Raw genomic sequence first — 14,837 nt, 5'->3', positions numbered from 1 at the left:
ATCTGTCTGGCAATGCAGGAAACATGGATTCGATCCTTGGATCAGAAAGATCCCCTGGAGAAGGATGTGGCAGCCCACTCCAGTATTCTTGCCTGGAAAATCCCCTGTACAGAGGATCCTGGTGGGCTGTAGTCCCTGGGGTCACAAAGAATCGGATACAATTGAGGGACTAAACAAAAAACAACTCATGGTTTTTAAATTCTGAACTTTTAACAAATCCTCTTTTTTACTTGACATTTTTGTTTTCCTTATAGAAACAAATACCTACATTACTACAGTTAGAGTTGAACAGTTTGGTCACGTGCTGGCTGAAACACAGCCCACAGATGAGGTATTTCAGCTTTGGCCAAATAGCTGTTCTTAACCCTTGCAGGTGGTTGCTGGGGTCAGGTGTCTTCTGGATTCTAAGTGGAAGACAAAATTCTATTAAAAAACCCAAACCAAGCCAAAACAAAACTTGTGTTCCTGCTCTAATGCTCCAACACTAACTTGATAATTTTCTTTTCTCTCTCTAGGAATATAAGACCTACAAGGAGAACTTTCTGAAGCGCTTCCAGCTCACCAAGCTGCCTCCATATCTAATCTTTTGTATTAAGAGATTCACTAAGAACAATTTCTTTGTGGAGAAGAATCCGACTATTGTCAACTTCCCGATTACGTGAGTGTTCCCCTCCTTCACTTCCATTAGGGGCATGAGCTTGAGTTCCTTTTTTATCTCTTTGTGCCACTCTTAATATTGGACCGTCTTAGTTGGAGATTGTAAGGAACCTACCTACACTATATAAGTTAAGGTCTCTATGGGAAGGATACAAACATTTTAGGGACCTCAAAGATGAATGGCAGTTCAGTTGAGTTCAGTTCAGTTCAGTTGAGTTCAGTCGCTCAGTCGTGTCTGACTCTTTGCGACCCCATGAATCGCAGCACGCCAGGCCTCCCTGTCCATCACCATCTCCCAGAGTTCACTCAGACTCACGTCCATCGAGTCCGTGATGCCATCCAGCCATCTCATCCTCGGTCGTCCCCTTCTCCTCCTGCCCCCAATCCCTCCCAGCATCAGAGTCTTTTCCAATGAGTCAGCTCTTCACATGAGGTGGCCAAAGTACTGGAGCTTCAGCTTTAGCATCATTCCTTCCAAAGAAATCCCAGGGTTGATCTCCTTCAGAATGGACTGGTTGGATCTCCTTGCAGTCCAAGGGACTCTCAAGAGTCTTCTCCAACACCACAGTTCAAAAGCATCAATTCTTCGGCACTCAGCCTTCTTCACAGTCCAACTGTCACATCCATACATGACCACTGGAAAAACCATAGCCTTGACTGGACAGACCTTAGTCGGCAAAGTAATGTCTCTGCTTTTGAATATGCTATCTAGGTTGGTCATAACTTTCTTCCAAGGAGTAAGCATCTTTTAATTTCATGGCTGCAGTCACCATCTGCAGTGATTTTGGAGCCCCCCAAAATAAAGTGTGACACTGTTTCCACTGTTTCCCCATCTATTTCCCATGAAGTGATGGGACCAGATGCCATGATCTTCATTTTCTGAATGTTGAGCTTTAAGCCAACTTTTTCACTCTCTTTCACTGCCATCAAGAGGCTTTTTAGTTCCTCTTCACTTTCTGCCATAAGGATGGTGTCATCTGCATATCTGAGGTGATTGATATTTCTTCCGGCAATCTTGATTCCAGCTTGTGCTTCATCCAGCCCAGCGTTTCTCATGATGTACTCTGCATAGAAGTTAAAGAAGCAGGGTGACAATATACAGCCTTGACGTACTCATTTTCCTATTTGGAACCAGTCTGTTGTTCTACGTCCAGTTCCTGACCTGCATACAGGTTTCTCAAGAGGCAGGTCAGGTGGTGTGGTATTCCCATCTCTTTCATAATTTTCCACAGTTGATTGTGATCCACACAGTCAAAGTCTTCGGTATAGTCGATCAAGCAGAAATAGATGTTTTTCTGGAACTCTCTTGCTTTTTCGATGATCCAGTGGATGTTGGCAATTTGATCTCTGGTTCCTCTGCCTTTTCTAAAACCAGCTTAAACATCAGGGAGTTCACAGTTCATGTATTCCTGAAGCCTGGCTTGGAGAATTTTGAGCATTACTTTACTAGCATGTGAGATAAGTGCAATTGTGTGGTAGTTTGAGCATTGTTTGGCATTGCCTTTCTTTGGAATTAGAATGAAACCTGACCTTTTCCAGTCCTGTGGCCACTGCTGAGTTTTCCAAATTTGCTGGCATATTGAGTGCAGCACTTTTACAGCATCATCTTTCAGGATTTGAAACAGCTCCACTGGAATTCCATCACCTCCACTAGCTTTGTTACTTGGAGGCAATTCCGCTTTTGTCTTCTCTCCTGTTGCCTGCTGAGAATTGTAGTCTTTCAGTATAAGGATGAACAGTTGGTAAAAGTAGGACAGGTAGGAGTCTCCTGGCTTTGAAGGTAATCTTGAATAGTTAGTCTGTATGTCTGTCTGCCTATCACTGTATCTTGTGTGCTATAGTTAGTTAAGTGTGGACAGTAGGGATGACTCTAGATTTGCCTTACTCTCTTGGAACCCTACTATCTTATTTTTTCCCTAGAGGATAAAGTCTGGAATGTGTTCAGTGTCTGCCTATTGATGAGAAAGTTATAAAATTTGATGTATAGTATTATTTTTAATTGACCGTGCAGTTGTCTTTTTGCAGATATTCATATAATTTTTTTTTCAATAGGTGTCCTCTTTTTTTTTTAATTGGAGTATATTTGCTTTACAATGTTGCGTTAGTTTCTGCTGTACAATGAAGTGAATCCACCATGTGCATACATATATCCCCTCCCTCTTGGACCTTCCTGTCACATCCCACTCCATCCCCCGCTCTAGGTCATCACAGAGCATGGAGCTGAGCACCCTGTGCTATAGAGCAGCTTCTTACTAGCTGTTTTACACATGGTAGTGTATTTATATCATCAGTCCTAATCTCCCAGTTCATCCCACCCTCTCCTTCCCCTTCTCCCCCAACGCCCGTGTCCACATGTCTGCTCTCTGCGTCTGAGTATTTTAATGGGGAATTTGGAGGAGCTGTAGAAGGCTCCTGCAAGACCCTTTTGGGGGTAGACAGTTGGTTTTTAGTTCCCAAGAGATGAGACCACAGAGAGGCTTGGTGGTGGGGCTGGCAGGAAGAAAGGTGCATCTGTGTGTGGGCATTTAGATAAGGAGCCCTAACATGATTTCTTACTGGAAGGATTTGAATGGTTAGAAGATAGGATTACCATGCTGTTTAGCTCAGAAGTGTGGTTATTTTAAACCTCAGAAAGTTTTAAAAGGTAGTCTGGGGGCTGTAATGGGCAAATGGTCATCTCCTTCTCTTGTCTTTCTCCCTCTATCCCCTCCAGTTGCCCAAACTGAACTGCCAGTGTTTTCGTAATAGTACCAATTCTTAATTCTGTGTAGTGTTTAAGAGGGTAGCAACTTAACTTAAAGAAGTCTTGAGTTCTATGTTGTCCTAGCCAGGTGGCCTTGTGCAGGTCATTTGTATACCCTCTCCTGGATTAAATGAGAGGCCTGGACTAGATGAGCCCTAGGGATCCTTCCAAGTGTAACATTTTATTATTTCTGGTTCCAGCATCACCAAGACTCTGAGAACAGCGGTGGATGAGGAGAGAAAACCTTTGTAGTAGTTAGGGTTACAGGAGAATTTCTTTCTCTCTTTTCATGCACTTTTCTTCCTGTTCTTCTCTAATATCTTATTTGTGTGACAAGTAGAATAAAATCTGGGGATATGAAGGCCAGCTGTCTGCTAACTTGAGTAGGACCACAGAGGGGCTTTCTCTGAAAGACTAGGGGTTTTCATTCAGAGCTGGACTTCTGTGAATTGCTGCAGTCACCAGTCTGTGCCTGGAAGGAAGGAGCCCTCTTGACTCTAGGGCAGCCCCCTAGGCAGGACTGTGTGTTGATGGTAGTTCCTGCTCAGTCAGCACAGAAATTTCCTTTCACTGGTAGGAAGTTTCTTTTATATTATGGACCTGGAGTGTGTGTATTTTGCCACCAGTTACAATTGGATTTTTGGTCACTGTGACTTTAGTAGCTTGTCTTATCAGAAAGCTTTGGAGAAGTTGAGGAAAAGATTACTTTTCCACTAGTCCAATGGAGACCATCACACTGTGTGACTGTCCTGGAAACCTAGACTTTGATTATTAATGCAGTGTCGTCACTTTTAGACTAATACAGTTCTCATTATGCTCAAGTCCCCATTTGAAAAACCCTTTGTCAGATCTAATTCTTCTCCTGTGTTTTATTCATAGTAGAGATCCATCAGACGTGCAGTGATTAGTGGCCCCCTGCTTGTTTGGAGATAGGGTTTCTGGGGCACAGGTATAAAGTTTCACTTCCAGCTAGTTAGGTGGTCTCAACATTGGACTGTTTCATGGGGGGACAAATAGGGTTTTCCCTGTTGACTGTTTTCTAAAGCAAAATGATTTAACATCAATTTATTCCCTTTTGCCACTGAAACAGTTTGGGTTCAGTCATGAAATTTTTGAGTATAAATACTTCTGAAGACTTTTCTGGACTTGTTCAAAGAAGTCCAAACAGCTGTTGTTAAAGCTGAGAAGACAGTATGAGAAGCCAGTTCTTAGCAGCTGGCAGACATTTTGGCTCTCTTGAGCCCTCATCGGTTTCCTCAGACTCCTATCTAAAATGTATTTTAACAGTGGCTGTTTAGGGACTTCCCTGGCAGTCCAGTGGTTAGGACTCAGCACTTTCACTGTGTTCCACAGCTGGGGAACCGAGATCCTGCAAGCTGCATGGCAGGGCCAAAAAAAATCCCAAAAGCCCCCAAACAACAATGACTATTTATTGCAATCTATATGGGTCGCTGTCAGTTTTTGGAAATAAGTAGCTATCCTTAACACATGGAAAGCTGCATAATATAGTTAGAACAAAGTTGCCTGCTTATTAATACATGGTTTACATTGAAATTTTTTGTATTTTTTGGACAGATGATATATTCATAAATTCCTAGTGTAAAATTCAAAAGGAGATACATATCTAGAAATGATCCCTGGATGTGATCACTGTTACCATTTATTGTAAATCTTTCTAGAGATGATAGTGCTGTGTTTCATGTTATGAGTGGTAGCACAGCAGACGGTTCTAGAGATGAGAAAAAGGATATGATCTCTCTTGGGCTTCCCACGTGACACAGTAGTAAAGAATCTCCCTGCCAGTGCAAGAGATGTGGGTTTAATCCTTGGGTTGGAAAGATCCCCTGGAGAAGAGAATGGCAATCCACTCCCGTATTCTTACCTGGAGAATCCCATGGACAGAGGAGCCTGTGGGCTACAGTCCAGGGGATCACAGAGTTGGACACAACTGAGTGACTGAGCACACACATACTCTCTCTTATTCTACCATGTATTTACATTTTTATAAATATTTGTAGGTGTCAGAAGGTTATATTTTTCCTGAAAATAGTATAGTTAGCTTTCTCTTAATAGTCACGTTAACTGTCAATCTACTTCCCAATTTGAAAGTTCTTGGTAATTGTGATTGCCGTCTTCACAGTAAGCCTGTATTATAGCTCTTGACTTCATAAAAACTGGTATACATTTATACCACATTTGTACATCAACAGATAAAACACAAAAGGAGGTTTTATTCCAAGTACATCAAGAATGCTTCCCTGTGTTTAAAATAATGAGTGTTCAAGTCTTAAAAATAAATTTGATGTTTTTAAGTCCCAATTGAAGGAACCTAGTCAGTAGTCCCTGTTGACAACCAGAACTGAGAAATTTGGAAGCTGTGGGGGAGTCAAGGTGGGTTCCATAAAGGAGAGAAAGCTGGATGGGAAAAGGATAAAGCCTTTCAAAGCAGAAAAGAGGGCAGGTAACTCTTGGATCTTGCTGCTTCTCTAGTGCCTGGTTTCTGATGCATTTCCTAGTCTGAAACTTTGAATCAGTTAATCCCCCTTTTGTACTTGGGCTGCCCAAGGTGGATTTCTGTTACTTGTAATCATTTTGCCTACTTGACTAAAGGCAGAATAATCAATAAACACAGTCTCATAAAATCAAAGGAAGAAACACATCTGAATGATCTGCCTGGTTTGCTGTATGTTAAAAAGCTAATTGATATATTTATTTTGGCTGTGCTAGGTCTTTGTTGCTGTGCATGGGCTTTCCCTAGTTGTGGCAAGCAGGGGCTACTCTGGTTGCGGTGCAGGAGCTTCTCACTGTGGTAACTTCTCTTGCTGTGGAGCATGGGCTCAAGAGCTTCAGTTGCAGCTAGTGGGCTTAGTAGTTGCAGATCACAACTTAGGGGTGGTTTAGTTGCCTGGCAACACGTGGAATCTTCCTGGACCAGGGATTGAACCCGTGTCCCCTGCATTGGCAGGCGGATTCTTAACCACTGGACCACCAGGGAAGTCCTGTTTTGCCACACTGAAATTGTCACAGTGATTGTATACAGTGATAGCTGACATGATCAGGTGAGCAGGCTTCTATAGCCTGAGTCCAGAGACCAGGTACCCCCTGAACACTGCCACTGCAGCCGATCCCCTGACGGAGCAGAGGGTGAGGCGGTTACCCTTGTTCTCATCTCAGAGGAGATGGTGACTCTCATTCTCTTATAGAAGAGCCTTAGCTTATGTCACCTGCTTAAACTTACACACAGCTCCGAGGTAACAGAGCCTCGATTCCAGCTCAGGTCTGAATGACTCCAAGCTGTGTACTTCAGACTGCTAGGTATGCATTAATTTTTATTTTTGAATATTTTTTGTCCATGCCTCGTGGCTTGAAGGATTGTAGTTCCCCAATCAGGGATTGAACCAGGGCCCTTGGCAGTGAAATCATGGAGTCCAACCACAAGACCACGAGGCATGACTCCCCTAGGCATGCTTTTATTTATTTATTTTTAAATTTTTAATTAAAAATATTTATTTGGCTGTGCAGGGTCTTAGTTGCAGCATGCAGGATCTTTCAGTTGTAGGATCTTTCAGTTGCAGGATCTTTAGCTGCAGCATGCAATCTCTTAGTTGTGGTATGTGGGATCTAGTTCCCTGACCAGGGTTCGAACCCGGGCCCCTTGCATTGGGAGTGCAGAGTCTTAGCCACTGGACCACCAGGAATGTCTCTGAGCATGCTTTTTTAAAATTAATTAATTTATGGTTGCACTGGTCTTTATTGATGCATGTGGGCTTTCTCTAGTTGCAGTGAGAGGGGGTCTACTCTTTAGTTGCGGTGGGCCGACTTCTCACTTTCGTAGTTCTCTTGCATAGAACAGGCTCTAGGGCACCTGGGCTTCAGTAGTTGAGGCCTGTGGGCTCAATAGTTGTGGCACACAGGCTTAGTTGCTCCGCGGCTTGTGGGATTTTCCCAGACCAGGGATTGAACCTGTGTCTCCTACATTGACAGGCAGATTCTTTCCCACTGAGCCACCTGGGAAGCCCTAGGCATGCTTTTAAAATATGCTTTTCCCATAGAGCCAGTCCTCCTAGTTGGACCCATTTTTGTGGCAAACTATAAATTTCCACAAACCTGGGCTCCCTAGCTATTCAAGCCCACCTAGACCCAAGTTCCCAAAATAGGGTTCCACAGCTTCGTGGTCCATTTAGGGAGGACAGTTAACCTCTACAGGGCAAACCTCATAGGCTTTGTCTGATCTTCACCTTATTTTCCTCATTCTCAGAAATGTGGACCTGAGAGAGTATTTGTCTGAAGAAGTGCAGGCAGTGCACAAGAATACCACCTATGACCTCATCGCCAACATCGTACACGACGGCAAACCCTCCGAGGGCTCCTACCGGATCCACGTGCTCCATCATGTGAGTAGGGCTGACTTCTCACTGTGCAGAGTGGCAGAAGCCGGTGGTGTTCCCTTGGCCTTTTGGAAGGCAGCTCCTTTCAGTTTGCTCTTTCTTGTCCTTGATTTTGGGATTCTGTGAGAAACAGAGTTGTCAGGGACCGGTTTAAGGCAACTGTTCTCAATTTTTGCTGCATGTGGGACTTCCCTGGGGGCAGGTTTTAGACTGCTGAAGCCTGGGCCATCCCAGACCAGTTACGTGAAAACTGTAATTTGTGCCTGTTGATTTTCCACTGGGGCAGAGGCCAGAGATGCTGTTGAATATCTTCCAATGCACAGGCAGCCCCCACAGGCAGCAAAGAGTTTTCTGGTCCAAAATGTTGGAGTTAAGACTTGATTAGATTATCTGGAGGTGAGAACCAGGCATCTTGATAGTTTTAAAATTCTCAGATTTCCAGTGTGTAGCCAAGATTGAGAAGCACTGTCCTAGACTAGCACCTGCCACCAAAAGTGCCTTGGATCCACAGCATTGACATCATATGAGAACTCCTTAGAAATCGTAGAATCTCAGACCCCTCACATACCTCCTGAATCACAGTCTACCGATTAACAAGACCCTCTGAAGGGTATGAAATTAAAGTTTACAAAGCACTGGTAGAGAGGTTCCCTTTCAGCTAAAAAAAATTTTGTGAATTTGCTGAAAATGGGGGAAACGTGCTTAGGATGTATTTGGTATCATACAGATTACTGGCACAGATTGTTCTAACTTGATGAGTCTTCTGAGAATCTGGGTTTAATGATAACCAGCTTCTATCTGTCAAGCACTTGGCCATGTGCTAGATAGTACGCCACATACTTCATGTATGTTCATCTTGTTTATATCCCTAAACACACTTCCAAGACAGGTGTTAATACCATCTTTTTACAAGTGAGGAACCTAGCTTAGAGTTGGAATAACTGATCTGAAGTTAGAAGAGTTGACATTGGAACCTGGATACTAGGTTTCACTGTATTCTTATTAACCAGTCCTCGCACCAGGAATAGGGATTTTCATTATGGGATCCTGAGCTTTTGTTGTGTATCCTATTTGAACTACTGGAATATCCAGAATAACCGGAATATATTTGTCTTTGGCATTTCTTGAAAGTTTGGATGGATGAGGCAGATGAGCTTCCAGAAGTATCTCTGCCATAATCCAGGCATCTCAGATGAGGAGTAGGGCCTTCCTCTTCTTTCTCTGTGTTATCCTCCTAGTCTCTTCCTAAAAGACGAACAGTGTTTGAGACTCCACTGTGCTTTAAGGAGTCCTCAGCAGGACTTGTTTGTCAAGATCAACACCCTAAAAGCTCTTGACATTGAATGATGCCCAGCAGAGGCCTTATACTTTCTTTCTTAGAACTCTTGCTGGGTGATGGTCTAGTGACTGTTCTGACTTTTCTAGCTTTTGGCTGCATCTCTTTACCTCTAAAACTCTATTGGTTTCCGGGAGCAAACTGACCTAGCCCTTCATACTCCTTGCAGGGGACAGGCAAATGGTATGAATTACAGGACCTCCAGGTGACCGACATCCTTCCCCAGATGATCACACTGTCGGAGGCTTACATTCAGGTGGGTTGGCTTCACTCAATGAGCGTGGAGGTGATGGGGTTTGGGGGCTGGTGAGAGAAGTGTTGAGGGTGAAGGCAGGGAGTGGGACTGAGTTAGCTTGGGTGCCTTTTGACATGCAGTGGGGAGTGAGGCGGGGCCAGGAGTGATCTTCAGTGAAGAGAAGGACAGGAAAGCACGGACGAGTTATGAGTGAGCAAGGAGGTTCTCTGTGTGTGCGGTCAGCCAGGTCAGTTTTTCAAATATGTGGTCTGATTTCAAGGAGGAAGAGCTCAGAATCATCTGGAGTCATCTCTGAAGCTCTCCCCAGTTCCTAGGCAAAGTCAGCACTCTTTGTGACCCCACAGCACTGTCCCATGTCTGTGAAGCAGCAGCTGCATGTTTTAACTGTCCTCTCCACTGTGTTGGGAGTTCATGGAACTGAGGGCCTCTATCTTCTGTTTCTTCTTTTTTAAAAAATTTTTACTTTTTGGCCACACCGTGCAGCATATGGGATCTTATTTCCCTAACTAGGCATCGAACCCATGCCCTCTGCAGTGGAAGCGCAGAGTCTTAATCACTGGACCTGCAAGGAAGTGCCCCTGTCTTCTTTTTCTTACTGTCCTAGTCCCTGCAGAGAAGGAAGACTGAGGCTAAGAGAAGGCCACAGCTTTATAAAAAAGGAGAGAGATACTGCTTGTTCCAAGGAGAACTCTTTGTCTGAAGTTGCAGGCCTGACTGTTGGTCCTTTTTCAGAAAAGGAGTTTGGAATGGGAAGAGAAGGATGGGTAGAAGAGTGAAAATTAAATGGAAGGGAATTTTCTGAAAGATTAGGAGTTAGTTTTAGGGAACTTAGCAAATACACAGTTGGGGTGATAGTTTGCTTATTTCCTAGCACAGATTTAGGTGCATGATAAATATTTGTGGATGGAACACAGGCTCCTAAGTATCCGTTGTATTCATTTCTTACAGATTTGGAAGAGGCGAGATAATGATGAAACCAACCAGCAGGGGGCATGAAGGAGGTGTTTAGAACTTTGCTCCCAGGGGCTTTGGCTGACGTCGTTCTGAGCACAGGTGGATGGCACAAGCCCCTGAGCCAGCCCTGTGTTCTGGTTCTCACCAGAGCATCAGTGGTCCATCTGCCTCCGATGGCTCCGTGCTGTCACTCAGCTGGTTTTTGATCATTTGCAGTAGATTGGTGCCCCTTTCTCCTCCCTGGCTAGCTCCCTTCTAGCAGGCCAGAACTCTTTTACAGATGTATGTAATTTATTTCCGAATAGCCAGAAATACTAAAGGACTAGATGGGTTTCTTTGAAGCATCAAAGCCTCAGGATTATAGGAATTAGAGCTTGAAGCCAGTAACACCCTTCTTCCATCATAAGTAATTTTCCTGTGGCTCTCTTCATTTCTTGATATGTGTTTTGGGATGGATTAAATATTTTCCTGTTTTTAAACCAGCCTCTTGTTTCATATCATTCCCTTGGGCTTCTGCCTATGGGGGGATTAAAAAGAAAGTCCTCACAAACTGTCTCCCCTATGATCTTTCATCCGGTGGACATCATGCTTCTGTCAGCCTGTGCGTGGTGTGTCAGTTAGGATGCATCCATCCTCTAAGTAAGACAGTATCTGACTAAAAGATATAAATCATCATCAGTCTTAGCTGGATCTCTGGAAGTGGGCAGTTTCAGCCTGCAGTGCAGGGCTCCGTGAGGAATGGCAGAGGGAAGGAGGGAGGAAGAGTGTCTGACCACAGTACAGTTCTGAGAACGTCTCAGCCAGGTCAGCGGGGAGCTTGGAGCACAGAAACATCAAGCAGAAGTGGTTTTCGGCCCAGCTTACTCATTGATTATGAGTTGCCTGGAGGAAGTGTGGCCTGGGGCTGGGCGCTGTGGCAGACCTGAAGATACAGCGATCTGGAGACACAAGTGTGGGGGGCAGTCAGTCAGCTGCAGCAAGTTCTCTATGTGGCAGGTCGGAGCCCTGCACCTCAGGCTGCCATTCTTTGCTTCCAGGACACAGTAGAGTCATCCCTCAGTATCCTCGTGACCTTGGTTCCAGGGCAGCCCTAGACACCAAATTCTGAGGAAGCTCAAGCCCCTTATATAAAATGGTCTAGTGTTTACACATAACCTGCACACATCCTCCAGTCTACTTCATGTCACCTCTAGATTACTTATGATGCCTAATACAATGTAAATGCAAGGTAAATAGTTATCAGGCATATGGCAAGTTCAAGTTTTACTTTTTGGAAACTTCTGGAATTTTTTCTCCTTGAATCTTTTCAATCAAGGTTGGTTGAATCCACAGGTGCAGAACCTGCAGATGTGGGGGGCCAACTGCACCGTCTTTGTTTTCCTCCACCTCTTATAGCTCCAGCAACCCTTTGCAGGTTCACCAGGCCCCCTCTTCTCACTGTTTACTTTTTCCCCGGGCCATTTCAGCTATGTCTGCAGCTTTATTTACCAATTTAAGGGAGACGATCCCAGTCTTTTCTTTTTTTCTTTTTGGCTGCACCTCACAGCATGTGGAACTTCCCTGACCAGGGATCTAACCCATGCCTTCTGTAGTGGAAGCATGGAGTCTTAACCGCTGGAGTACCAGGAAACTCCAGATGACTGTACTCTCAATCCGAAAGTAAGTGTAAAGTGAAAGTCGCTCAGTCGTGTCCGACTCTTTGCAACCCCATGGACTGTAGCCCTTCAGGCTTCTCTGTCCCTGCAATTCTCCAGGCCAGAATATTGGAGTGGGTAGCCATTTCTTTCTCCAAGAGATCTTCCTGACTCAAGGATTGAACCCAGGGCTCCCACATTGCAGTCGGATTCTTCACTGTCTGAGCCAGCATTGAAACCCACTCTTAATCTTAGACTCCACTAAATTCTTGAACTTTGGAGCCAACTGCCTACCTGGTATGTTTTGGGTGTCTTAAAGTCTACTCAAGCTCAGGATTGTTCAAAACTGAGCTTGTAAGTTTTCTCCTCGATCGTGACCCCTTTCTAAAAGTCTGTAGGTGAAGCGTTCCCCTGTTCATCTAGTCTATAAACGTGTTCATCTATAAACTGGATATTTTCCCAGGAGTCATCCTCTGTCTACCCCTACTTCTCTTGTCTAATCCATTACAAAGTCTTGTCTTTTGCTTTGTATCTCTTGAATCTCCCTACTTGTATCTCTTGAATCTCCCCACTTGTTTCCGTTTTTCCCATTGTTTAGTCACAACTATGGAGAAGGAAATGGCAACCCACTCCAGTCCCTTGCCTAGAGAATCCTGTGGACAGAGGAGCCTGGTGTGCTGCTGTCCATAGGGTCGCAGAGTTGGCTACGACTGAAGCGACTTAGCATGCATGCATGCATTGGAGAGGGAAATGGCAACCCACTCCGGTATTCTTGCCTGGAGAATCCCAGGGACAGAGGAGCCTCGTGGGCTGCGGTCTATGGGGTCGCACAGACTCGGACGCAACTGAAGTGATAGCAGCAGCAGTCACATCAAGCCCCAGCTTAATCTAGGTCCAATCAGGAGAGAGAAACAGTGTAAAAATTTGATCGGGGGAAGTTTGATTTCAGGAATTATTAACTGTAATGGGACTGGAGTAACGAAGAATTGGCTAGAAATAAGAGAATAGGAGGGCTTTACAGGTGGGGCTAGTGGTAAAGAACCCTCCTGCCAGTGAAGAGACATAAGAGATGTAGGTTCTATCCCTGGGTCAGGAAGATCCCCTGGAGGAGGGCATGGAAACCCACTCCAGTATTCTTGCCTGGAGAAGTCCATGGGCAGAGGAGCCTGGTGGGCTCTAGTCCATAGGGTCGCAAAGAGTTGGACATGACTGAAGTGACTTAGTATGCACCACGAAAGAATAGGAATAGCAGACAGAAGGAACAGCTACTGCCCCTGGGGGTGACATGAAGTGTCCAAGGCTGAAATCCAGACTTTGCTGAAAATGTGTCCACTCGAACCTGTCAGGAATGCTCTCTTTAGTGCACTAAGGGAAACTGTTTACAGCGAGGCCTCTTGCTGTGCTACCGAACTGCCTGGGGAGAAGGGACGTGCCCGGTGAAGCTGCTGGCTGCCGTGCACCACTGGATCCAGGCACTGGAGACTCTGAGCACAGCAAGAGCCTGCTGCTGCGAAAGCTGCGCACGATGCCTGCAAGGGAACCCACAGGAACCAGAAAGCCACGCCCTTTCTTCCTGTGCTGTGTCTCCACCACCCTCTCCTGACAGAGCCTCAGTGGCAGCTGGGGGTGGAAATCTAAAGGCTCCAGTCCATTCACAGAGCAGGCAGAAGGGGTGAAGGCCCAGCCCATCCCTTTGATGACTCAGCCACCATATGTGTTTTGGCATACCCTTGAACTTGCATGCTACTGCCACTGCAATGAAGACAACTGTCTTTATGCCTTACAAAAACAGCTGCCCTTCCTACAAGAGAACAGTTACCAACCTTTCTCAAACTGAGGTGCAGCTCCAAGAGTCGTATCCGTTGATAGTTATATATTTGTTGTTGTTCAGTCACTAAGTCACCTCCGGCTCTGCGACCCTGTGAACTGCAGCACACCAGGCTCCTCTGGCCTCCGCTGTCTCCCGAGTTTGCTTGAATTCATGTCCATGGAGTCAGTGATGCTATCTAACCATCTCATTCTCTGCTGCTCCCTTCTCCTTTTGCCTTCAATCTTTCCATTCCCTCCTCCAGTGGACCACATTTTGTCAGAACTCTTCTCTATGACCCGTCTGTCTTGGGTGTCCCTGTGTCTCATGGCTCATAGCTTCAATGAGTTATGCAAGCCTCTTCACCCCACCAAGGGTGTGATCCATGAAGGGGCTGGTTATATATATTACTCCACGCATCAGTCACAGCCACACTGAATATTTGTTCCCTAAAGACTTTGGTTGTAGAGTTAACAAGGTAACTTAAAGATGGGAAGAAGAGAAAAAATGGTTAGTACAGATTATCATGTACGTGTAACAAGCAATTAGAAAATGAATAAAGCTACTCAGAGTCCTCATTTCTGTAAATGATTGATACCAATGCTTGCTTCTTCCAGCACACCTCTGTGTTTACGCTGCTCTTGGTTCACACCGCAGCTATTCAGGTTATTTACCTGGTGCAGTGCCCGGAATCAGTCTCTAAGGGCCTGGCTCCTTAATCATGCGGCCCACCCCACCCTCCCCCATTTTTCTTGCTGTAGTTTTTCATTAACCTTTGCTATTGTACATGGGCTTCCCTGGTGTTTTAGTGGTAAAGAATTCGTCTGCCGATGCAGGAGACGCCGTTCAATCGCTGGGTTGGGAAGATCCCCTGGAGAAGGAAATGGCAACACCTGTATTCTTGCCTGGGAAATCCCATGGGGAGAGGAGCCTGGTGGGTTACAGTCCATGGGGTCGCAAAGAGTTGGACATGACCTAGCAATTGAGCATGCAGGCACAGTAAACATAGTCCATCTTGCCTCTGTTGTGTAGAAGCAACTCAGTTTCCCTTTGGTAATCAGG

General features: G+C 45.1%; 1 protein-coding gene across 1 annotated transcript in view; it reads left to right on the top strand.

Annotated features, from left to right (window-relative positions):
* USP39 (ubiquitin specific peptidase 39) overlaps positions 1-10,816 on the top strand; it is a 37,017-nt gene extending 26,201 nt beyond the window's left edge. The window contains exons 10-13 of the mRNA XM_018055373.1: positions 516-658; positions 7,659-7,794; positions 9,294-9,380; positions 10,329-10,816. Coding sequence (XP_017910862.1) covers positions 516-658; positions 7,659-7,794; positions 9,294-9,380; positions 10,329-10,376 — 414 coding nt within the window. The 3' untranslated portion in view covers positions 10,377-10,816. The remainder of the gene's footprint in view (positions 1-515; positions 659-7,658; positions 7,795-9,293; positions 9,381-10,328) is intronic.

Source organism: Capra hircus, chromosome 11 (genome assembly GCF_001704415.2).
Source record: "Capra hircus breed San Clemente chromosome 11, ASM170441v1, whole genome shotgun sequence".
NCBI classification, from domain to species: Eukaryota; Metazoa; Chordata; class Mammalia; order Artiodactyla; family Bovidae; genus Capra; species Capra hircus.
This window is presented reverse-complemented; position numbering and strand designations above follow the sequence as displayed.